Source organism: Calidris pugnax, unplaced genomic scaffold (genome assembly GCF_001431845.1).
Source record: "Calidris pugnax isolate Ruff unplaced genomic scaffold, ASM143184v1 scaffold16, whole genome shotgun sequence".
Classification (NCBI taxonomy): Eukaryota; Metazoa; Chordata; class Aves; order Charadriiformes; family Scolopacidae; genus Calidris; species Calidris pugnax.
In genome coordinates, this window is record NW_015090847.1 from 913,662 (window position 1) to 939,325 (window position 25,664).

A 25,664-nucleotide genomic window follows, 5' to 3' on the forward strand; every position below is an offset into this window, starting at 1 on the left:
TTTTGAGTCTGGAGAAGAGAAGGCTGAGGGGGGATCTGATCAATGCTTAGAAATCCTTAAAGGGAGGGTGTCAAGAGGATGGGGCTGGTCTTTTTCCAGTGGTGCCCAGGGACAGGACAAGAGGAAATGGGCACAAACAAACTTGAATATAGGAAGTTCCACCTAAACCTGAGGAGGAACTTCTTTGCTGTGAGGGTGGCAGAGCCCTGGCAGAGGCTGCCCAGGGAGGTGGTGGAGTCTCCTTCTCTGGAGACATTCCAAACCCACCTGGACACGTTCCTGTGGGACCTGCTCTGGGTGGCCCTGCTTTGGCAGGAGGTTGGACTAGATGATCTCTAGAGGTCCCTTCCAACCCCATGTGATTGGGTGAAGGTTTTGCAGCGTAGCTGGGCAAGAGGTGTGAAATTCTTCTACTGTGTTTCCTGGAGGGATGCTGAGGCTCTGCTGGGTCACGGTGTGGTCCCTGGATGTGGGGCACAGCAGCCACCAAGGTGGACTGGTTTTGGATCCTCTAGTGCTGTACGTTGGCTCTGACAGAGGCCTAAACCATAGAGGATTTTGCAACTGCAGATCCCAAAGGCCCTCACGCAGAATGCTTTTCTTTTTTCCCGTTGGAGTGCTTTTAAGTGTTTTTAACTTTTTGTCAAGACTTTTGAGAGCTTAAGAGCAGCATTAGGAAGAAAGGCTGCTCGGCTCAAAGTGTTTGCCTGCAAAACGTTCTTCTGGTAGACGTGGTTTTTCCTGGAAGCCACCAATTTGTCAATGATTGTGCTGAAAGAAAACCTCTTGGTACTTCTGTTGTCTGTCATGCCTGTGCCACCAGTACCCGAGCAGTCCCTGGCTGTGAGTTGAGGGAACTGGGCATGTTGAGTTTGGAGAAGAGGAGGCTGAGGGGAGACCTCATTGCCCTCTACAACTCCCTGAGAGGAGGGTGTAGAGAGGTGGGGGTTGGCCTCTTCTCCCAAGGGAATCATGCCAGGAGCAGAGGAAATGGTCTGAAGTTGGGGCAGGGGAGGTTTAGATGAGATGTGAGGAAGAATGACTTTGCTGAGAGGGTGGTCAGGCCCTGGAAGGGCCTGCCCAGGGAGGTGGTGGAGTCCCCATCCCTGGAGGGATTGAAGAACTGTGTAGAGGTGGCACTTCAGGGCATGCTGTAGTGCCCGGGATTGTTGCATTGTGTCTGTGATTTTTTGGGTTTTTTTGTTGTTTTTTGAGGAGTTGGACTCAATGATGTCAAAGCTCCTTTCCAACCATGAAGATTTTGGTTGTGTCTGTGATTTTTGGGGGGTTTTTTTGTTGTTTTTGGGGGGAGTTGGACTCAATGATCTCAAAGCTCCTTTCCAACCATGAAGATTTTGTGATTCTGTGAAATATCCTCAGCAATGCCCCCAGACAGAGAGGGGCAACAATGGAAAATGCTTCTCAGAGGAGACCAGGAATGGACTGGATGGCTACGAAGAAGAGAGACGTATTAGGGAAAACCTGGCTGACCTGGAAAACACCTCCTGCAAGTTTCCTTCTAAGCTGTGGAGACACAAATGTGGCATCAAGCTGGGAGGGGGAAATGGGAAGAGTGACTCCAAGGCACGGCTGTGCTATGGGAAGGCACGACAACCTCTTTAGAAAGATTTATGGAGATCACTTCAGAGAGAGCTTCCTGCTAGAGGGGGAAACGGTATCTTGTTTAAATTATTTTTAATTGTTCTGCTGGTGGTTTAGGAAGGCGGGGAGTCATTCAGTGTGAACTCAGGGAAAGACTAAAGGCTAAAAATACCACTGCTAGAATTGTGAAGCTTCCTTTGTAAGGCATCCAAGTTAATCAGAGGTCAAAGGCACCGTGTAGAGGGAGACAGCAGTGGCTGGGAAGCAACTGAGAAGACAGCCTGCAGCCCTTAGGAAGGGAACCTGCCCTGGTTCCTCTCAGGCCAGTTGTCTGGTCTATCTATGAACTGAGACAAAGGTGTTAGCCCTGAGTAGAAGGTCTCAAGACCTTTTACTGCTCTTTTGATCCCATTCTCCAAATTATAGGACTTTTGAGAGAAGATAGAGGAGTTGAATGAGTCAGATTCCCAGCCTCCGTGGGTTGCTCCAGGTTACTCCAGGTGAAAGTTTCATCCAGGGCAATGGAAGTAACTCATAATAGAAGTCAAGAAAGCAGGAGGAGAGCGAACAGAAAAATGGGAAACAACTTCCAGTGTAACAGCTGTTTGTTCTACATCAGTCCTTTGAGTTTTCCAGGGTTTTGTGGTACTGAATATACTCCGGTGAATGCTGAACGTGGACCAACATCACTTAGAGGTAGGCTTTTGCCACTGGCTCTCAGGATCAGTGTTGTTTATCCAGGATAAAACTATTTTGTGAACAAGTTATTGTCTGCACACATGAACGGAGGCGACAGGATCTTGGCTAGAAGGACGGATCTGTGTTTGTTTGTTCCTCTGGGTGGAACGCAGCCCTGTGCTGGGACACGTATGCAGCCTCATTGCTTTAACCTCCTGGAATAAACAGCCCTGAAATGAGCTCTTACCCCTGGTAAACAACAACCTTGCAGTTCTTCCAAACCTCCTGTAAAAGGGCAGCCCGAGATGGGTTGGATGCATTCCTCCAAGTTGATTTCTTGCAAAAGATGTGCTTCTGAGTGAAGGTCTCGCCCCTGAAAAGCAACTTGCGTTTTGGCTCTGTTTCAGAGAAGCCCACAGGGTTTGTTGTCTCCCATTTGAGAGATGAAATACACGTCTTGAATCTCTGCAGGGCTGGGGTGGGAGATGGTGTGCTGCTTCAGGGCACAAGCCATCCAATGGTGCTGACCACACCTGGCAAGGTGAGGTCCCTTTCCTCATCGGGGATGTCTGCGATGGTTGGCGATGGTGAGGTCCCTTTCCTCATCGGGGATGTCTAAATGCTGTCCCCGTGTGCATCTCCAGCGATGCCTTGGACATGTGCTGAAATGCTTTGGCCTGTGCCTGGAAAAAAAAGCATGTAAAGACTCTCCCACATCACTGCCTAGGGCTTGGATGTCCAAGGTCCAGCTTCACAGTCCCCTGACTTTGTCCTGTCTGGGTTGTGACAAGTGTGGTGGCCCCAGCTAGGGAGATGGAAACTCCTTCCCTTGGGCATCCTGTGGTTTTTGGGGGTGCCTTGGGCCACACAACACCCAGCAAGGACACTCCAAACCTCAGGGGCAGGGAGAGTGAGCATCTTCCTGCCTCACATAGGTCCAGGGAGAGCGAGCATCTTCCTGCTGTGGGTTTTGGGGGTGCCTTGGGCCACACAACACCCAGCAAGGACACTCCAAACCTCAGGGGCAGGGAGAGTGAGCATCTTCCTGCCTCACATAGGTCCAGGGAGAGCGAGCATCTTCCTGCCTCGTTTCTTGAAGGTCTTTTTCTCCACAAATTCTGCCATGAGGAGACAGTGGGCATTGGTTTCCCAGCTGGATTCTTCATCTTTCTACCTGTCCTTTTTATATTTTATAAACCTATATAGGGATCATTTTACAACTTCACTTTTATAATCTGCCCCATAAATATTTTATGAGCTGCCTGCCAATCTGCAAGTAGTTTTTAAATAAGACATGATGCCTTAAGAATATTTAAAGTCTCGCTTTTTTCTTTTTTTTTTTTTTTCCCCCTCTGATACTTCTATTGAAAAACACCGAGCTGTGCAAGGAAGACATCTGCTTTCTAGATACAGAAACTGGGACAAACCTGCAACAGGAGTAAATGAGTTGAGATTCAGGTGTGCTGCTGAATTATGTTAACTCTTTGGCTGAGTGTCTCCAGCTCAGGGGGAGATGAAGCGAGCATCAGGATCTTTATGCTTTTGCTGTATGTGATATAGAAAAGATACAGGAAATCTATGGTTTATACAACGACAGTAAACCAGAGAGTGAGTCCCTTTTGACTCACAGCTTTTCTAATACTTATTAAGAGCAAGTGAACATGCAGAAATGGGTTATTTCACAAACAAGCAGGAGCTTTTTCTTCCACCAAAATATATTGCAAAGCCACAATATTTAGATACTGTTACCTGCCAGTAGGATTCATGTATTGAATCAGGGCCGCTAACCTGAAAATGGCAGATTTTTATGGTATATAGTTGGGGCAGAAAAGAGGAGAAGACCTGCTTGTGTGTGTTATTTAAAGCATCTGAAGGTCGAGAAGGGAAGAAGTGTGATTTAGCCCCAGTCAGTGTGTACATGGCTTGTTTCCCTTGGGTAGTTTAAGGCAATGAGTGTGCACGGGCAGGTTTCACAGCAACTTTTGTTAGTGATGCCCAACTGTTGCTTGACAGTCACAATTGGGGTTGGGCATGTCTTGTGGAGGCTTAACAATGCTCCGGGGGGTCCCAGAGCCTGATTTCGTATGCTAATGTGATGAGCTGCTGTCTGTGTTAATTCAGCTTGAGAGAGGAGGGAACTGGAGCCAACGGGTTTGGGTTGGCCCTTTGAGTGTGTCCCTAGAGCGTTGCGCATCAAGGTGGGCTTGGATCTCTGGATGCAAGGGATGGCACGGTCCCTGTTTTTCTCTCCTCTCTCTTCATGGTCAAAGAATCACGGGTTGATGTAGTGCTGGGAGATATGGTCTCAAGGGATGGCACGGTCCTTGTTTTTCTCTCCTCCCTCTTCATGGTCAAAGAATCATGGGTTGATGTAGTGCTGGGAGGTATGGTTTAGTGATGATGCTCCTTGTTTGTTGTGTGGTTGTCTATTTTTGTCAAAGTTAGGTTTGACGGTTGGACAAGATGATCTTTAAGGTCCCTTCCAACCTAGAAGATTCTGTGATTCTGTAATCAGGAGACACGGGTAGGAAAAAGGATCATGTTAGAAAAGCTTTATTTTTATAGTTGAAGGACTCCAAACCTGAGGAAGAGATGAGGGCACTTGCTCTAAAAGGCAAACAGAAGAAATCTTGTGTATGTGCTTTTGGTGGAAGGATGAATCGAAACGTTTGTGTATTTTTAAGAGGAAAACTGAGTTATATGCCTCAATTCAGAAGGATGGCTTCTGCAGAAAACCGATGTAACTTTTGGCAACTTGCAGCAGAAAAGAGACACGGGTAGGAAAAAGGATCATGTTAGAAAAGCTTTATTTTTATAGTTGAAGGACTCCAAACCTGAGGAAGAGATGAGGGCACTTGCTCTAAAAGGCAAACAGAAGAAATCTTGTGTATGTGCTTTTGGTGGAAGGATGAATCGAAACGTTTGTGTATTTTTAAGAGGAAAACTGAGTTATGTGCCTTGATTCAGAAGGATGGCTTCTGCAGAAAACTGATGTAACTTTTGGCAACTTGCAGCAGAAAAAAATTGGGGTTGACAGAAATTGGAATTTATGCTGATGCTCGTATCTCTAGTTCATAAAGAGGGAGGCAATAGTTGACAGAAGTTGGAATTTATGCTGATACTTGTATCTCTAGTTCATAAAGAGGGAGGCAATATGACAAAGAAGGAGAAGAACCCATTTTCACCCAGGGATTGCGAACACTATACCACACTTTGAAATTACTCTTATTCCCCAAGTCTCCACATACACCTAGAGCTGAGTTTTTGAGTTAATTAGGGAGGACCCCATCTCAGGAAATGGCTCTGCTGATGCTGGAGCAAGGCGATGAGCGTGGATAACTGCAGATAACTGAGCCCTGTCTGGGGCCACCTCATTGCTGCTGTCGTGGGGTCTACCTTCAGAGCATGATGGTCTCAGCTTGCTCAGCTTGCTGCTGAAAACACACCCTGCATGGATGCTCTGGCTGTTTTATTGAGTGTGACCTGTTTATCTTCCTGCCTGCCCCCCCTGGACCGCTGATCAACCTTCCCCCTTGTCTTCTGCACCTTGTCCCAATCCATTCCCCTGTGCTTGCACAACCTTCGTGGTCCATTTTCTCCTCCCCTTGGCACAGGTCTCCCCTTCTCCCCAAGGTAAGCTGGTGTGCCTGCTGCCCTTCTCCAGAGTAACCCCAGGGACCTCACATTGCTTTCCCCCTGCTCGACCCTCTGGTGTCCAGCTCTGCTGGGGCCAGCTGGGCGGCAGGATTTTGGCACCAGATTTGTGAAACCATCATGATTACAAACAAAATCCTATAGCCACAAGGCTGCTTGGCCCCTGGCAACCAGGCAGACAGCAGTTCCCCCGTAATGGGACTTCATGCTGAGGGCATGTTTCCTACAGATGCCTATTACTGCCTCCTCCTAATTGCAGTTTTGTTTCTGCTAATCATATGCTCCTCCTCGCTGTGAGTGATGCTGGAGTTCTCACATCTGCCCCTGTCTCAAAAATCATGCTCAATAGAGGAGAAGGCTCCACGTTTCTCAGCTTGAAGGGGCTCCTTGTTAACCTGGGGCTTTCTTAGAGGTGTGCCAGCTGGGGATCCTGTTGTGCACTGGCTGGTTTGCAGGTGTCCTTTGCAGGTTTTTCACTCTACCAAGCGGTGTCCCCCCTGTCTCACATCCATCCAGTGTGCTTTAAGGATGACCCGGTTCCTGTAGTACCCAGCTATCCTATCAGGGTCTTGGAAAAACTTGGAAAAACACATCTATGTGTGCATCATCCATACCTTATCCCATATTTTCCAGTGTGTCTATCTCTGTGTGTATATAAGCAGTTCCTTGCAGCTTCCTAAGGGAATGTCTAAGTGAAGCACGTCTTCTAAGATGCCACCAAAGCAGCCAGATCATGGTAATGCAATAGCTTGGCCTAGAGAACCAGCAAGAAGAGGGAAGGATGAGCAGCCAAAGACTTAAGAGGAGAGTGCCCTGGAGGAGATGAGACTCATATATGGCTGTGGTTGCAACTCCATGGTGGGACTCAACAGCACCCTTGCTCTGCCTGGTGCTAACATGGGAGTGAGATAGGTCAGGGAGTAACTTTGTGCCTTCTTCCATCTTTATTGCTGCAATTGGGATTGCATAAATGGTAGCTCCCCTGGATAAAGACAGGAGATGTGCAGGAAACCCCATCAGAGCCAGGAACACATAGAAGAGCCTTGAAGGCAGTGAGGCAACAGGTTTTGAGGTGTTTTAACCCATCTTTTTGCCTGTGTCTAAGGTGTTAATGTTTACGCGAGGCTGTTTTTCTAAAGTATCAAAATTTAAAGTGGTGCAAACGCCCAGTGGGTGAAGGGGAGCATGCAATACATCATACAACACAGGGCAAAAGCTCCATGAGGTTTTGCTTCTGCGATTCTGATGTTTCATCCCATTCCCCTTCCATCGTCCTTCCTGTTCTTGCCTTTTTTTTATCTTCTTAAAAATCGTTAAATTACGTGTATGGTGGAGTGGAGTTTTTCAGAAGCATCGGTGGGATTGGGAAGCACAAGTCCAATTCAAAATCAGTGGGAAAGTGGTGCAAACGCCCAGTGGGTGAAGGGGAGCATGCAATACATCATACAACACAGGGCAAAAGCTCCATGAGGTTTTGCTTCTGCGATTCTGATGTTTCATCCCATTCCCCTTCCATCGTCCTTCCTGTTCTTGCCTTTTTTTTATCTTCTTAAAAATCGTTAAATTACGTGGAGTTTTTCAGAAGCATCTGTGGGATTTGGAAGCACAAGTCCAATTCAAAATCAGTGGGCCTTGGGTCCATGAATCCCGTTAGGGAAATGGCAAGTAGTTTGATGAGCTAAAACTGGGACAGCAGCAATGCAGCCACCAGAGAGGTTGGATTCGCCGCTGCTCTGTTTTGTGTGATTTGAAGTAAAGAACAGGGTTCTGCCACACCAGAGACAAAAACACTCTTCTGTTTGTTGTTTTTGTTTTTTTTTTTCGAGTTTTTCAGAAGCATCTGTGGGATTTGGAAGCACAAGTCCAATTCAAAATCAGTGGGCCTTGGGTCCATGAATCCCGTTAGGGAAATGGCAAGTAGTTTGATGAGCTAAAACTGGGACAGCAGCAATGCAGCCACCAGAGAGGTTGGATTCGCCGCTGCTCTGTTTTGTGTGATTTGAAGTAAAGAACAGGGTTCTGCCACACCAGAGACAAAAACACTCTTCTGTTTGTTGTTTTTGTTTTTTTTTTTTCTTTTTCCCAGGCGATGTGGCTATAGCAAGGCTAAACAAGATCCAGAAGAAGAAAAGATGCATTTTCATAACGGCCACAGTGAGTAAAGATCGAACGTGTTATATATGTGCTTTTTGGTTCTCTGTAGTAATGAGAAATACAAGTGAAAGGTTTGGTTTTTCATAAAAAACATGGTTTTGCTGGTCATTCACAGAAGAATTCAGTTTGTTCTGTTATTCACTAAGTCCCCACCTGCCCTTGCTCCAAGCCCCGTGGAGAACTGAACATTGCAACTGGGCAAAGAATGTTCTCCAAAGAACTGAACCTTCCAACAGTCCTTACGTGTGCCCAGCTATTCACACCTGTAGGTTTGCAGCAGATCTCTCCAGCAAGCCCTGTTGTTCTGTTCCTCTGTCTTCTCTTTGTGACCCAAGGTGCTATTAATTTTGCTTGGCTGGCACGTAACAGCTCGACATTCTTGTGGTCTGGAGGACCAGTCCCACAGCTACTCTTCGCCTTGGGTGCCTCCACAGAGGTGTGAGGATTAACATCTTCTTCTTGCTCCTAGGAAGCTTTCAGAAATTCTATGTTAATGCCCTTATATACAAAAAAAAACCCCTCTGCAGTGATGCCAGTAAGTACATCTCATGGTTCCTCTCAGCCCTTCCATGCATCCAAAGCCAGTATTTGAAAAGCCTTCCTTCATGGGGAAGCCTTCAAGTGCTCTGGGATCTGGAGATGGGTAACAGCGAGGTGCCTTTTGGGGTGGAAAAGGCAAAAGCAGCTTGAGTGAAAGTCAAATTTCCATTAGTGCTATGTAATGAAGGCAGCAGGAAGGAAATCAATTAAGAGCCATAGTGTAACGTAGCCGTCTTATTAGACTGATGAGCTGTCTTTCATGCAAGTGGCCTTAATGATTATCCAAACAAACTTATAATATGGATAATGAAAATACTTTTCCCCCCTCTCAAGTCCTGAAGAAAAAAACCTGCTATTGATTTTGGTTATACTGGTACAACCCACAGGCTTTGTACTGCAGATATTCCCTTCGTTTAAATCTCAGTAACTCCATCTGAAATAACGTGGCCGATTGATTAGCTAATATGTGACCAGTAGGGCATAATTTATTGCAGCTCTTCCATCAACCCTCATCCATCCAACTTGCTTTGCAAATCATTCCCTTAACATTTTGCTTTTTTGTCCTCTGGTGATTCCAGATCCAGGGATTTTCAGCTCTGCGTCGTTCCAGCTGAGCCCTACCGTGTGCTTTCCTAAATATGACGAAGTTGCACATATGTCACATATAAACTAAATGTCATTTTCCAAGGTTGCTATTCGTTTTTTCCTGTAGAAATAGGCTTTCCTGCTGCCATGTTTTCCAGCCAAGTGGAGCACAAGGGACAGGAGTGGGTATTGCCCGTTGTCTGTCGTGCCGTGTGCTGGTAACCCTCTTAATTTGTGTAACCCTCTTAATTTGTGTTTCCAGTTAAGCTGCCCGGAGTCAGGACCTACATTGACCCCCACACCTATGAAGACCCTAATCAAGCCGTCCACGAGTTTGCTAAGGAGATTGAAGCTTCCTGCATAACCATTGAAAGAGTCATTGGAGCTGGTAGGGAAATGTCTTTTGTGACCCTCAGCAGCATGGAGGGTCTTAAAGCTTTCTTACAGGAGACATCTGGGAAGGGCCATGCAATATTTGTGCTGTTAGGTACGCTGCAAACGATGGGGAGCATGTTCCAGGTGAAGAATGGGACAAACCTGTCATCCTCAGTGGTGTTGAAATTCAGGGGCTGAACTGAAAACGTCTGAAAATGGTCACGTTTGGACCAACCTGTGTTATTTTGACAGGTGCTAAGGGAAACGAGGTTCCCTTTTCTTCAGGTTCTTTTCACCGTTCTTAATTTTTGCTTCAAGACTGACCCTACTGGGGAAGGAGAAAAAGGTTAAGACCTTCCCCATTAGGGTCAGTCTTGAAGCAAAAATTCGTTTTAACCTTTTTCTCCTCCCCCATTAGGGTCAGTCTTGAAGCAAAAATTAAGACTAAGAAGTCATCTGGGAGACAAAAAAAGCCCAAATCAAAATCCAAACCTTTGAACTTCTTTGGTTAAAAGAAGAAACTCCCCTTTTCTTTCCAGTTAAGCTGTTTGTTTGGACTTGCGTCCAACTTTAGGAGTATCTTTTATCCTCTGGAATCGGGGTTTTGGAGATGATCTCACCAGAAAAAAAAAGAAAAAAAAAAAAAATCCATTTGGGTTACTTTTTTAAAAAGGTGGCCATAAAATTGGAAAGGGTAGTCTATAAAAATATATGTCGCTGTGAAAGGCTAACTGCATTCCATCTATTTCACTTACCAAAGGAAGGTTAAGAAGCAAGTGGCTTGTGTTTTACAGCTGTCTACACGGGGCGAGAGCACAGGATGTGACAGGACTCTTTCATCTAGCAGACAAGAACATGGAATGAGGAAAAAGCCCGATGGAATATAGAGCATAGCTCTTTAAATATAGGAAAATTACATTTTTCTTCCCAGTTTGCTTGTGCTTTTGAATTACTTGGCTTGTGGCGCGCCGGCTGTTTGAGATGGTGCTCACTATGGTGTTGCAGCTTTCCCCATCCATGAATGCAGGACAGCCCTACGTGCTTTTGAGCAGCTATCTATAGGGGCTTGGCTAGATGGATACACACGTGCATTCCTGGGATGTGCTGTGATCCCGTTCTCTCTGATTTTTCCCTGAAGGTGAATTTGGGGAAGTCTGCAGCGGGCGGCTGAAGCTGCAGGGAAAGCGTGAGCTTCCAGTGGCTATCAAAACCCTGAAGGTGGGCTACACGGAGAAACAGAGGCGAGATTTCTTGGGAGAAGCCAGCATCATGGGGCAGTTCGACCACCCCAACATCATCCACCTGGAAGGCGTCGTCACAAAAAGTAGGTACAAATTGCTCTGGACTGCTGTCCTTGAACTCTCACTGATGGAGGAGTTGCTTAGGGGAGGAAGACTTGGGTAACTCATGTTTTGACCGTGCCTTTCATAATTTCTCAAAAAGCAGTGAACTCCCCTTGCACAAAATGTCACACTTCATAGGTCCAGCAGGGAGCAGGTTTCCCAACATTGTACAGGGGGTTTATGCCTGAAGGATTTTGGCGTTCTTTCATCTAGAGTGGCTAAAATGATAAAAAAAAACATTAACTCCCTCTGCAAAGTTTGCCTCACCTAGGCATAATATACATGGGCTAAGAGAAGACCCCTCTTCAAAGGTCCAAAATGAAATGAGACAGAAATAGGTGATACATCTGGCCAGCCTCGGGCAGTGAGTGGGTGATGGAGACGGCAGTAGGGCAGGGATGTCTGAATCATAGAATTGTCTAGGTTGGAAGAGACCCTTGGGATCATCGAGTCCAACAATCAACCCTACTCTACAAAGTTCTCCCCTACACCATATCCCCCAACACCACATCTAAACGGCTCTTAAACACATCCAGGGATGGTGACTCAACCACCTCCCTGGGCAGCCTATTCCAGGGTCTGACCACTCTTTCTGTGAAAAATTCTTTCCTGATGTTCAGTCTAAACCTACCCTGTTGGGGCTTGAAGCCATTCCCTGCCACTGGAGCGTGCTGCCTGACTTCTGCCTTGCAAGTAGTTCAGCAGCACCTACCACCTGCAAAATGCAGGAGCCATCTCACTTCTCAAGTTTTTCGAGCCATCTCACTTCTTATTCCTGCCTTTATTTGTTTACTTTTGAAACCACATGAGCCCCAGGGTGAGCAAGGATGTGCCAAGAAATGTGAAGCGATTTCTCTGGCAGGAAAACGGGGAGGATTTTGCTACCAAGAGTCTTAAAAAAAAAAAACAAAAAAAAAAACCCCAAAACCCACAACCCCTGATGATTTCCAGCCATCATATTTTGAGAAACCACTGAAGCAGAGCTCACAGGAGGGTAGCACTGAGCCTTGTGATCGCTCACACGGGATGTGAGCAAAGACAGAAGTTAGCTGAAGTATTGTTTTTCCATAAGCAAGGAAGAAAAACGGGAGTGTAGCTGAAGACAACAGGACTGTGTAAAACCACATTTAAGGCAAGCTCCCCCTGGGATCTGCTCGTGACGTGGTGTTGGGGGATATGGTGTAGGGGAGAACTTTGTAGAGTGGGGCTGATGGTTGGACTCGATGATCCCAAGGGTCTTTTCTGACCTTAATGATTCTGTGATGCCTGCAGTAGGTGACCCTGGTGCTGGCATATAGATTGAGGGATGGGTTGAAGGCTTGAGGAAAATGTGAAATGGCTGGCAAAACATCCCAGCACAGGAGTATGATGCCTGTGGTAGTAGGTGACCCTGGTGCTGGCATATAGATTGAGGGATGGGTTGAAGGCTTGAGGAAAATGTGAAATGGCTGGCAAAACATCCCAGCACAGGAGTTACTGAGGTCTGACTGCTCAGTTAGCAAAACAACCTTCCATAACTTTCCCAGCCCAGTTCTTCTCCAAATCACTGTATGCACTAAAGATGAGGGCAGAGATAGGGAACAAACGTGCCCAACCCAACCCTCTCCAGCTGTTGATGCTTGTGTCCAACCCAAACCAACCCAACCCAACCCTCTCCAGCTGTTGATGCTCTGCTGGGGCTGGAGGAAAGGTGCAGAAGTGTTTTTACTCTTCCATTTTAAAGCCTTGAAGGATCTACAGTATTTCTATCAAGGATGATTTTCTTTTTTTTTTGTGGAAAACAACTACTCCTTTATTTTTAAGATGTGTTTTAAGCGTTCCAGGACGTTTTTGCTAGCTGAAGAAGCACCAGCCTCACTGGTGTGAATGGCTGTCTCCCCTCGTGTCTTTAGGACTGGTGATGTCAAGAGCTGCTGGCATCTGGGGCCGTGTGGCTGCTGTTAGTACCATTTGTCATTTGTCAGAGGCAGCATCTCTAAAATCAGTTCTTTTTCAGAGGTGGAATAGAAAAAGTACAGAGGTGCTAGCTGTTCATCCTCTTTCTATCCTTACAACCCTCTATTTTGCAATCAACAGCCTTTTCTTGCATTTTTCCTTGAAATTACATTTCCTAAAACTTTTCAGTCATAAAAAAACCAAGGTAGGTTTCTCCCCCCAAATCGAATAAATATAAAAATCTCTCAAGGTCACCTAGTGAAGCCCTTAATAGATAAAAGCTCCCATTCCTAGCCCTGCAGGGCTGTGGGATATTGGGCAGGAAGCGAGCAACAATAATTACACATCCAGAAAAGCTGCTGCTGACGTGGGCTTAAGCCTTTCTGGCTGCTGTGGCCACAGGGGATGGGGTAGGAATCCCACTTTTGGAGAGGATGTGCCTCCCTAGCGAGCTGCCTTTTATATAAAGTGGCTCTCTGCTCCAGAGGCCGTGGATATGCAGGGGAGCTTTGCTTCTAAATTGGATGTGGAGCAACTGGATTTGGGATGCAGCGGCGTGCGTGCGCCCTGAGCTCCTCATTAGCTCAGTAAATGCTTGTTTACCACACACTCAAAATTTTTTTCCATCAGGCATCCAGAGCATCTTCCAAGCTTTTTTCCTTTTCTTTTAAGTGGACTGAAAACAACCTTTGCGAATCCCAAACTATGCTGCTGTCTCAAAGTGTTGCTTAAACTTCATTTTTTCCATCTGTGTTTTAGTCGTTGGCCCGTCGTAGACTCAGATCTTGAGGGTAAAAAACGTCTTTGCTGCCTCACGATTTACTTTGGAAGGAAATGAAGTTAAATTGAATTAGGCCATTTTTAATTCTGAACGAGAACGTCCGCGCAGGGGCCGAATATCATTTAGCTAATCTAGTTCAGATGCACACCTTAGTTAATTTGGATTAATGGTCTTTATTGTCCCCGTGCACACAAAGCCCTTAGCTGTTTCTGCTTGACGAAGGTTAACGATGGTCCTGTTTTCATTCCTGCCCTGTCCAGTTGTGCTGGCAGCTTGCACCTCACGTTAGTAGAGGGGCATGAATGACATTTACATACATTTTCTGGCACCGTGACACCAGCAGGAGGGAGCCCTGCTGACATGGAGAGCCAGCCCAGTGCTTTAGAAGGCTCCACGTCTACTTTTAATGGACTTTGTTGGAAGTTACTCTTATTTGCCTCTTTCTTTCCATGCTCTTGGATGTGGGTCTAATTTATTCCACGATCGCTGTCAACCTGCAGCAGTCAGATAATGAAACATAAGTGCCAGAAATCTTACTTTCTTGTCTCTGATGGCAACCAAAGGCGGGAGGCTGAAGGAGGTCCCCCAGGGTGGTGGCATAACGAGATGCCAGTCTCGCCGCCACGCTTGCTTGAAGTGTCAGAGATAAGAGACCCCATGCTACAGTCAGGAGTTTAGCACTTAAAAACAAAAGATTTTTTTTTTAAATGTAGTTATACCCTGGATTTTCCTTCCCTACGTGTTTGCCAACCTATAGCAATGTAAACTGAGGTCTCTCCTGCCTCCTGCCCGCAGCCCGTGTTGTGTGTAGACATACAACTGTCATCCTTGAAGATGAGGCCCCTTATTTTTGGGGGGGGACTCAATGATATTTTTCATGGCCTCGAGGTGCATTTCTCATATCAAAACTAACACTTTTTGGCAATCTTCAAGCTCAGGCACATTAACTTAACAGAACCAGAGCAAGCGCCGGTCCCTCACGCTGCAAAGGTATCTGCACAACGACGAGTGTTTTGATTGACAGGTTCACAATTAGTTTTATTACGTAGGTAATTAAGCACTAAATTAGGCAAATAGTTAAGGTAATGGGAAAGTGGGAAGATTAAGACCAATCTAAATGGTAGAAAGTGTGCCCATTTTTGGGAGCGGTTACCTCCACGCGTATGTTATGACACGCGGCAGCGCTCGTTGATCATTTCTATGAAAGACATTTATAATGCACTTCACAAATAATTGACGGCTCCTCTTTTGTCTGTGCTTCATGCTAGCTAATGGAAATTGATTTAAATAAAAAATAATTTACATGTTCTTATAAGATTTCATTGAATTTACAAGGGCTGGAGCACACCACATTAATTATTGCTATGTCATTGTGGCAAGCTAGCGAGAAATTAGATATAAAAACTGAGCAAAACCTATGTATAATTACCATTAAAATGACTCGGGCATGAAAGTTAATCAAATGGATTTGGGAAAACATTATTATTCCTGTCAACAATAGGAGACCAGGTCTTTTGTTAAGAACTTTTATTTTGATTTCCACTGGCACTCACTCCATGCTTAACTCGCTTTTGTTCTGCAGCATAAATATTCCTTTTCTTACTTCCAGATGTGTTTACAAGGGTAGTCACGTGGGACCACTTGAACTGCATGGGATGTAATCCCATCCTTTCCCATCTTGATGTTGGTGGCTACCAAGCTCAGAGAGATACTCCAGATCATCCTGGTTGCTCCTCTTGGGCTCCTGTTGTTACTGAAGGGTGCTGAAGCTATGAGGAAGAGTCCAAAGAGGTCACTGTACACAATTTGGCCTCTGCAAGCTTCCAGCTTCTTCATGGAGATGAGGAGAAGGTTGTGCATAGCTTGCCTGGATTCAGCTTGTAACCTCTTCTTCAAACATCTAAACTCTCTAGGGCTTGGTATCCCACCCAAAATACGGGATTACTTTTTCATCTCCCCCTCCTCGATTCCCCTATTTCTACATATATTCTGGCAAAAACTGTTGTCATCCTGCTGGGACAGCAGTGTCTCGGTGTAGGTTTACTGTTGTAGGGCTGTACGTTCACAATCAGACACGTTATAGGTTTACTGTTGGAGGGCTGTACGTTCACAATCAGACACGTTATGAAAAGACTTCATTATTATGCATGGTTTTAAAATAAATTGCTAACAAACTCATGTACTGTTTTTTGTTTTTTTTTCCCCAGGCAAACCAGTAATGATAGTGACTGAATACATGGAAAATGGTTCTCTGGATACATTTTTAAAGGTAATACTTAGATCCTTTTTTTCCAGGGGGGCTTTGGTTGAAGTTTGGGATCTTTGCAGATGGCTAATATCAGTGAAAATGTTTGCTGGGTGCTGGTCCAGCTGCTGATGCTTCTGGAGGCAGGAGTAGCTCTGTTTGATCTATATTTATACAGCGTCATGAAGGGCCTGGTTCGTGCATTGATACAAACAGATAAGAATGAATTGGAGGATATTATGTTTATTTTAGAAGGTAGCCTGCTGTGTGGAAACGAGAAACTTATCCTGCAAAATTTGATGGGTTTCCAGAGCACGTCCGCACTGCATCATGGCAACCCTCAGCCTTGTCAGAGCTTTTTCCATGAGATATGAAAGCTAGAGAAGGGAGGGTAGGGAGAATGGTTAGAAGTGCAGGGTGGCAACATGGTGGGGAGAGCTCCTAACCCCAAATATTCACACGTGGACCCCTGCAGGTAGGATTTCAACGTTGACTTGGTGCAATTCAGTTGGCCAACTGGGAGACAGCCCACGCCGGTGCCTTCATACACATAACTACGTGTGTTCACTCCCAGTCACAGTCTCCTTATCACTCACCAGTGGAAACAGCTTGCTCCTTGATCTCCAGTTAAAAGAACTACATTTCCTTAGCCTTGTCTCTAGAGATCCTAATCCAAACAGTGAAACTTTGAAAAGCTTTGTGGTCAGAGCACGAGAGTAATGAATTATTAATTTCCCTGGTTTTCCCCCCTCCCTGGAGACTCGCCTTTGCATTTTTATTCATGCCCAGGCAATGCTGAGGGTGCAGAGGCTCTCAGCAGATCCAGTGTCTCCTTCCTTTTGCAGAAGAATGATGGGCAGTTCACGGTCATCCAGCTGGTCGGGATGCTGCGAGGTATCGCGTCGGGAATGAAGTACCTCTCTGACATGGGGTACGTGCACAGAGATCTGGCTGCCAGGAATATCCTCATCAACAGCAACTTGGTCTGCAAGGTGTCAGACTTCGGCCTCTCTAGAGTCCTAGAAGACGACCCCGAAGCAGCGTACACAACCAGGGTGAGTTACGATTGAGCTGCTTGAGCTCCAAAAAAAATGTAGTATTTCCTGCCCCATTTTGGTGTTCCGGCTCTAGCAAAGAGGTTTCTACAAATCCAGATTCTCTAAACTCTACACCAAGGGTTGACCAGCTGTTCCCAGTTAAAGACTATCAGTTTAATTTTGTAAATGCCTGCAACTTTGTAGTGGGAATGGCCAAATAAGGCAGAACTTAACTAATAACTTCCACGTTCATGTTGGGCACCTGAGGCAAACAGCGAGCTTGGCAAAGGTGCTGTGCTCCCAGCTCTATTCCCACCTCGAGGGCTGTGTCCAGTTTTGGGCCCCTCACCACAAGAAAGACATTGAGGGGCTGGAGCAGGTCCAGAGAAGGGCAACGGAGCTGGTGAGGGGTCTGGAGCACAAGTCTTGTGAGGAGAGGCTGAGGGAGCTGGGGGTGTTCAGTCTGGGGAAGAGGAGACTGAGGGGAGACCTCCTTGCTCCCTCCAACTCCCTGAAAGGAGGGTGTAGCCAGGGGAGGTTGGTCTCTTCTCCCAAGTTACAGATGATAGGACAAGGGGTAATGGCTTCAAGTTGCGCCAGGGTAGGTTTAGACTGGACATTAGGAAACAATTCTTCACAGAAAGAGTGGTCGGGCATTGGAATAAGCTGCCCAGGGAGGTGGTGGAGTCACCATCCCTGGCTGTGTTTAAGAACCGTTTAGATGTGGTGTTGGGGGATATGGTGTAGGGGAGAACTTTGTAGAGTAGGGTAGATGGTTGGACTCGATGATCCCGAGGGTCTCTTCCAGCCTAGATGATTCTATGATTCTTTGGTGGATATCAAAGGGAGGAGAGAGCAGGAGCAAGTGCTTTGCTTAGGCACCCATGCAGAGATGTCAGCGGTGATCTTCTGGACAATTTGACCCGTGGGTAAGCGCAGACCGCCTGTTGCAGATGATACACGTTGCCCTCAACTTTGCCCTGTTGAGAGTCATTTCCCCCCAGCCAGAGAAAAGAGCTGCTCCAGCTCTGCCCTTTTCTATCCTTGATCCATCCTTCCACAGCACAGACTTGGAGAGACCCTGGATGCGTCCTGGTAGCATGGTTTTCCAAGGGGATTCTTTTATGGGTGGTGGGAGCTCTCCAGGTCACGTTCCCAATTCCCAGGGGAGATCTGGGGAAGGCTTTTCAGCTCTTGGCAGTCATGGTCCTGTGGTGGGACTCAGTGCAGGGCTGGACCAGAGCTTCCCTGCAGGCTTGGAGGGCTCTCGGCCAGCCCTGCTGCCATGTGCTAATTGGCACCGCTGAGAACCTGGCTCCTCACTTCAGGCATGCGCTTGATAAGCCTGTGCATAAATAATCATGGGGAGAAGGGGCATTTTTAAAATTTGCTTTGAAAACGCGTTCCAAATTCTACCTTTTTCCAACAGCAAACACCGTTAGGGGGCATTTGGGGAGAACTTCCAATATTTAGCTCAACACTGAGAGGAAGGGACTTCACAGTGAGATGTGTTTTGATAATAAATCAGGGGAGGCAACTCTTTAAACCCAATGAGAAAAGTATTCCTTAATCCAAACTCTCCTTTCCCTCCCCTCTTCCTTCTCAGAGCCGGGCTAAAGTTTGATTTCTAAAACGGTGGAAAGGGAGAAAGGGGGACAGCAAAGCCCGTTTGACAGCTGGAACATCATTTTCAGTCCCACAGCAGAGGCCAAGCAGGCTGGTCTTCACACACACAGATCCCTCTGCAGGATCAGGACTGCATTTAAAAAAAAAAAGAAAGGAAAAAAAAAAAAGGGCATTACTTCCACAGCAATTTGCATGAAACCCTCGTTAGATCAAAGTCTTCCTGGGCTTCAGAGCTGTCTGTTCCTCCCCCGCTCGCTCTCAGAAACGGAGGAACTGTATTCCCCTACCAACCCGGGCAACATAATTGAGATGTTGATCCTATACATGTCCCAGCATTCAAACAGCATTCAAACAACAAACCTTCAGGACAGCCAATTAGTAGGCAGCCTACAAATGCTTATGGGCTGAGATAATGTGGAAAGAGGCCCCATGCTGTCAAACAGATTTACTTTAAAATTCGATGTCTCTTTCCAGAGAGAAAATAACATCCCTCAGTGCTCTAAGAAGTGCTGTTTTGTCCTCTTTTGCATGTTCTCTGCCCTCCTCTGCAATCTGCTTTGGGTGGGTTGGTTTTTTTTTGTTTGTTTGTTTGGGTTTTTTTTTATTCCCCTTTTCCTTCTAGGGAGGGAAGATCCCCATCCGATGGACGGCACCCGAAGCCATTGCCTTCCGCAAGTTCACCTCGGCCAGCGACGTCTGGAGCTACGGCATCGTCATGTGGGAGGTGATGTCCTACGGCGAGAGGCCCTACTGGGAGATGACAAACCAAGATGTAAGCAGGGCACGGGTGGGAGCCTCCACGTGATGGGACTTTGGGGGGGGGCTCGGCGTCCATTTTGCAATCGGAGGGGCAGGATGGAGACAAGAGGAGGAGAGCGGCTGGAAAAGTGCCAGACAAAAACGAATCTCTCGTTTGATGCTCTTTTTTTTGTTTGTAATTTTGCAGCAGCAGCCCAGAAGAGGCTGTGCTGTGCAGTCTGCACGGAGGCAAAGCCTGCTTCCCCCCACCAGCAGACCGCTGGAGCTTCGTTAATGCTGTTAGAGCTGGAGCCCGTCCCTCCTCTGCTTAATGACAAAGGTCTGCCAGGGGATGGAGGCTGATAACTGGGCAGCGTTTCAATTGCCTGGTCAAACCCCTGCGGTCACGCCGTTACTTCTTGCCAGGGAGACGAGCACGTCGTTGGGCATGAATGCCCCACCACTTCTGCACGGCTGAGAGGCCCTACTGGGAGATGACAAACCAAGATGTAAGCAGGGCACGGGTGGGAGCCTCCACGTGATGGGACTTTGGGGGGGGGCTCGGCGTCCATTTTGCAATCTGAGGGGCAGGATGGAGACAAGAGGAGGAGAGCCGCTGGAAAAGTGCCAGACAAAAACGAATCTCTCGTTTGATGCTCTTTTTTTTGTTTGTAATTTTGCAGCAGCAGCCCAGAAGAGGCTGTGCTGTGCAGTCTGCACGGAGGCAAAGCCTGCTTCCCCCCACCAGCAGACCGCTGGAGCTTCGTTAATGCTGTTAGAGCTGGAGCCCGTCCCTCCTCTGCTTAATGACAAAGGTCTGCCAGGGGATGGAGGCTGATAACTGGGCAGCGTTTCAATTGCCTGGTCAAACCCCTGCTGCTCCCTAGAGCAGAAACTCAGGAGAGTCAGGGTAAGGGCTTTGTTTCCCTGCACAAAAGCTGGGGGATTTGACCCAGTGACAGCAGTTCAGAGAGCTTCATCTTGGTTGCCCCTTGCGTTGCTGATCTCCAAGAGCATAGTGTCCCTCCTGTTGGGAACAGCTTCTAAGTCTGTGCTAATGCAAGCTTTTTTGCATTAGCACAGACTAATGCAAGCACAGACTAATGCAATTAGCACTAACTAGTGCAAGTTCATTTGTACAGCAACCTTTCAAGTGGTGTCCCCTTGCTGCTGGACCCCAGTGCCCCCTTGAGTCTCTGACCTCAAGGCCAGCCTCTGAAGCATCCCGAGGGAGATGCCTGGGGACACTGTGCCCTTCCTGACTGCAGCTCTGATCCCAGCCTGTGCAAGGAGCTCTTCACAGAATCACAGAATCTTCATGTTGGAAGTGACCTTTGAGATCATTGAGTCCAACCATACAGAAAAACACACAGCAAAAACCCAACCCAATGATCTCAGGCACTAGAGCATGCCCTGAAGTGCCACCTCTACACGGTTCTTCAATCCCTCCAGGGATGGGGACTCCACCACCTCCCTGGACAGGCCCTTCCAGGGCCTGACCACCTTCTCAGCAAAGTCATTCTTCCTCACATCTCATCTAACCCTCCCCTGCCCCAACTTCAGACCATTTCCTCTGCTCCTGGCATGATTCCCTTGGGAGAAGAGGCCAACCCCCACCTCTCTACACCCTCCTCTCAGGGAATTGGAGAGGGTCTTGATCCTTGATCAAGAGGCTCTTGATCCTACTGCAGGGCTGCCTCCTGCCCTGAGCTCACCATAAACATCTGTCCTTGTCTAAAGCTAAAAAAAAATAAAGCCTGGGGTTGCCAGATTTTCTAGGCCCCTCCTTCCTCTTCACATCTCTGAGAACCATGACATGTGGAGGTCTCTTGAGGATGCAGGCTATGCCTGAAGTCAGGGTCACCATGAGGCATGCGGGGCCTCCAAAGCAGAAGGAAACACAGCACTCTGCCTGAGGCAAACGGAGTTGTTCCTGATCCCTCCTACTTCATCCCTGCAGCTTGCTGCTGCTGGTGGCTGGGCAAAGCCTTGTTGCACCATAAAATCATAGAACTGTCTAGGTTGAAAGGGGCCTTTAAGATCATCTAGTCCAACCATCAACCTAACTCTGATTAAAAAAAAAAAATGACATCACTAAACCATGTCTCTAATCACTCTGTCAACCCATCTTTTAAAAACCTCCAGGGATGGTGCCTCAACCCCTTCCCTGGGCAGCCCATTCCAAGGCTTAATAACCCTCTCAGTGTAAAAATTTTTCCAAATCTCCAACCTGAACCTCCCCTGGTGCAACTTGAGGCCATTTCCTCTTGTCCCATGGCCTGTGACTTGGGAGAAGAGACCGACCCCCCCTGGCTACACCCTCCTTTCAGGGAGTTGGAGAGAGCCAGAAAGTCTCCCCTCAGCCTCCTTTTCTCCAGGCTGAACACCCCCAGCTCCACCAACACCTGATGTTTCATCCTTTTTTCCTTTTCTGAGCAGCATCCCTGTCCCCGTGGCTTTCTGCCCTTTCACTGGCAGCAAAAGCTCTGGCTGCTTCTCCCGTGCTTTGTCTGTGGGCCTTTGCCATGGGGGGATGTCACTACCTGTCACGCCGAGCTGTTGGCTCATCTCACTCCGAGTCCAGGCGTGGAGACGAGCAGTACCTTTGAGACGGTCACGCCGTTACTTCTTGCCAGGGAGACGAGCACGTCGTTGGGCATGAATGCCCCACCACTTCTGCACGGCTGAGGCTGTCAGGTTGGCAGGGAGTTTGGTAAAGCAGCGTGTTCCCTACACGGGGATTTATCTCGATCAGATGCAGAGATTTTCTTCCATATCTTGTGCAGGGAATGCGGCAACGGAGAGCCAAGCTCTTTCGGTCCCACCGAGCGCTGTAACTATCTTTAACGCTGAGGCACTGGCGTAGCACAGATGTCCTTCAGTAAATGCCAGGCTGAGATTCAGGCTGGTGCCAGGGAAATCTGAAGTGCTGGAGCGTGGCCAGAGGAGAGCCACCAAGCTGGGGAGGGGACTGGAGAACAAGTCACACAAGGAGAGGCTGAGGGAACTGGGCATGTTGAGTTTGGAGAAGAGGAGGCTGAGGGGAGACCTCCTTGCCCTCTACAACTACCTGAGAGGAGGGTGTAGAGAGGTGGGGGTTGGCCTCTTCTCCCAAGGGAATGATGCCAGGAGCAGAGGAAATGGTCTGAAGTTGGGGCAGGGGAGGTTTAGATGAGATGTGAGGAAGAATGACTTTGCTGAGAGGGTGGTCAGGCCCTGGAAGGGCCTGCCCAGGGAGGTGGTGGAGTCACCATCCCTGGAGGGATTGAAGAACCCATGTAGAGGTGGCACTTCAGGGCATGCTCTAGTGCTCGAGATTGTGGGGTTGTGTCTGTTTGTGGGGGTTTTTTTGGTTTGGTGGGGTTGTTGTTTTTGGGGTTTTCTTTGTGGTTGGACTCGATGATGTCAAAGGTCCCTTCCAACCACGAAGATTCTGTGATTCTGTGAAATACTGCTCCATGGCCAGGGGAGTCCCTTGCCTGGATCGTAACACTACGAACATCCACACAAAAACACACAGCAAAAACCCAACCCAATGATCTCAGGCACTAGAGCATGCCCTGAAGTGCCACCTCTACACGGTTCTTCAATCCCTCCAGGGATGGGGACTCCACCACCTCCCTGGACAGGCCCTTCCAGGGCCTGACCACCTTCTCAGCAAAGTCATTCTTCCTCACATCTCATCTAACCCTCCCCTGCCCCAACTTCAGACCATTTCCTCTGCTCCTGGCATGATTCCCTTGGGAGAAGAGGCCAACCCCCACCTCTCTACACCCTCCTCTCAGGGAATTGGAGAGGGTCTTGATCCTTGATCAAGAGGCTCTTGATCCTACTGCAGGGCTGCCTCCTGCCCTGAGCTCACCATAAACATCTGTCCTTGTCTAAAGCTAAAAAAAAATAAAGCCTGGGGTTGCCAGATTTTCTAGGCCCCTCCTTCCTCTTCACATCTCTGAGAACCATGACATGTGGAGGTCTCTTGAGGATGCAGGCTATGCCTGAAGTCAGGGTCACCATGAGGCATGCGGGGCCTCCAAAGCAGAAGGAAACACAGCACTCTGCCTGAGGCAAACGGAGTTGTTCCTGATCCCTCCTACTTCATCCCTGCAGCTTGCTGCTGCTGGTGGCTGGGCAAAGCCTTGTTGCACCATAAAATCATAGAACTGTCTAGGTTGAAAGGGGCCTTTAAGATCATCTAGTCCAACCATCAACCTAACTCTGATTAAAAAAAAACAATGACATCACTAAACCATGTCTCTAATCACTCTGTCAACCCATCTTTTAAAAACCTCCAGGGATGGTGCCTCAACCCCTTCCCTGGGTAGCGCATTCCAAGGCTTAATAACCCTCTCAGTGTAAAAATTTTTCCAAATCTCCAACCTGAACCTCCCCTGGTGCAACTTGAGGCCATTTCCTCTTGTCCCATGGCCTGTGACTTGGGAGAAGAGACCGACCCCCCCTGGCTACACCCTCCTTTCAGGGAGTTGGAGAGAGCCAGAAAGTCTCCCCTCAGCCTCCTTTTCTCCAGGCTGAACACCCCCAGCTCCACCAACACCTGATGTTTCATCCTTTTTTCCTTTTCTGAGCAGCATCCCTGTCCCCGTGGCTTTCTGCCCTTTCACTGGCAGCAAAAGCTCTGGCTGCTTCTCCCGTGCTTTGTCTGTGGGCCTTTGCCATGGGGGGATGTCACTACCTGTCACGCCGAGCTGTTGGCTCATCTCACTCCGAGTCCAGGCGTGGAGACGAGCAGTACCTTTGAGACGGTCACGCCGTTACTTCTTGCCAGGGAGACGAGCACGTCGTTGGGCATGAATGCCCCACCACTTCTGCACGGCTGAGGCTGTCAGGTTGGCAGGGAGTTTGGTAAAGCAGCGTGTTCCCTACACGGGGATTTATCTCGATCAGATGCAGAGATTTTCTTCCATATCTTGTGCAGGGAATGCGGCAACGGAGAGCCAAGCTCTTTCGGTCCCACCGAGCGCTGTAACTATCTTTAACGCTGAGGCACTGGCGTAGCACAGATGTCCTTCAGTAAATGCCAGGCTGAGATTCAGGCTGGTGCCAGGGAAATCTGAAGTGCTGGAGCGTGTCCAGAGGAGAGCCACCAAGCTGGGGAGGGGACTGGAGAACAAGTCACACAAGGAGAGGCTGAGGGAACTGGGCATGTTGAGTTTGGAGAAGAGGAGGCTGAGGGGAGACCTCATTGCCCTCTACAACTCCCTGAGAGGAGGGTGTAGAGAGGTGGGGGTTGGCCTCTTCTCCCAAGGGAACGATGCCAGGAGCAGAGGAAATGGTCTGAAGTTGGGGCAGGGGAGGTTTAGATGAGATGTGAGGAAGAATGACTTTGCTGAGAGGGTGGTCAGGCCCTGGAAGGGCCTGCCCAGGGAGGTGGTGGAGTCCCCATCCCTGGAGGGATTGAAGAACCCATGTAGAGGTGGCACTTCAGGGCATGCTCTAGTGCTCGAGATTGTGGGGTTGTGTCTGTTTGTGGGGTTTTTTTTGGTTTGGTGGGGTTGTTGTTTTTGGGGTTTTCTTTGTGGTTGGACTCGATGATGTCAAAGGTCCCTTCCAACCACGAAGATTCTGTGATTCTGTGAAATACTGCTCCGTGGCCAGGGGAGTCCCTTGCCTGGATCGTAACATTATGAACATCCACACTTTGCAAACTGTTCCGAAAAGCTCAAATGCCTCTCTGCGCTGTGTGGGGGGATTTCACACTTGCCTGAGAAAAAGCAGATGGGGGACAGGTTCCTTTAGCAGAAGGAGGGAGAGGACTAGGGGGGATTTTTATGAACAATAGTTCCTGCTCAGTCTTTGCTTGGGTCACCTCTCTGCCTGTGTGCAGGTGGCAAGTGCCTGGATGGTGGTAGCTGAGGAAACTTAATTCCGTGCTGTGGCATGGTTCTCATGCAATGTAGGCCTTCATCTTCTGGAGGGAGAGGGTCTTGATCCTTGATCAAGAGGCTCTTGATCCTACTGCAGGGCTGCCTCCTGCCCTGAGCTCACCATAAACATCTGTCCTTGTCTAAAGCTAAAAAAAAATAAAGCCTGGGGTTGCCAGATTTTCTAGGCCCCTCCTTCCTCTTCACATCTCTGAGAACCATGACATGTGGAGGTCTCTTGAGGATGCAGGCTATGCCTGAAGTCAGGGTCACCATGAGGCATGCGGGGCCTCCAAAGCAGAAGGAAACACAGCACTCTGCCTGAGGCAAACGGAGTTGTTCCTGATCCCTCCTACTTCATCCCTGCAGCTTGCTGCTGCTGGTGGCTGGGCAAAGCCTTGTTGCACCATAAAATCATAGAACTGTCTAGGTTGAAAGGGGCCTTTAAGATCATCTAGTCCAACCATCAACCTAACTCTGATTAAAAAAAAA

At 48.0% G+C, this 25,664-nt stretch overlaps 1 protein-coding gene across 9 annotated transcripts in view; it reads left to right on the forward strand.

Annotated features, from left to right (window-relative positions):
• EPHA5 (EPH receptor A5) overlaps nucleotides 1-25,664 on the forward strand; it is a 253,611-nt gene that overhangs the window by 206,968 nt on the left and 20,979 nt on the right. For all 9 annotated transcript variants that reach the window (XM_014943100.1, XM_014943107.1, XM_014943103.1 and 6 more), the window contains 6 exons: nucleotides 8,021-8,088; nucleotides 9,476-9,601; nucleotides 10,727-10,912; nucleotides 15,855-15,916; nucleotides 16,738-16,947; nucleotides 19,178-19,327. In XM_014943100.1, the coding sequence (XP_014798586.1) occupies nucleotides 8,021-8,088; nucleotides 9,476-9,601; nucleotides 10,727-10,912; nucleotides 15,855-15,916; nucleotides 16,738-16,947; nucleotides 19,178-19,327 (802 nt within the window). The remainder of the gene's footprint in view (nucleotides 1-8,020; nucleotides 8,089-9,475; nucleotides 9,602-10,726; nucleotides 10,913-15,854; nucleotides 15,917-16,737; nucleotides 16,948-19,177; nucleotides 19,328-25,664) is intronic.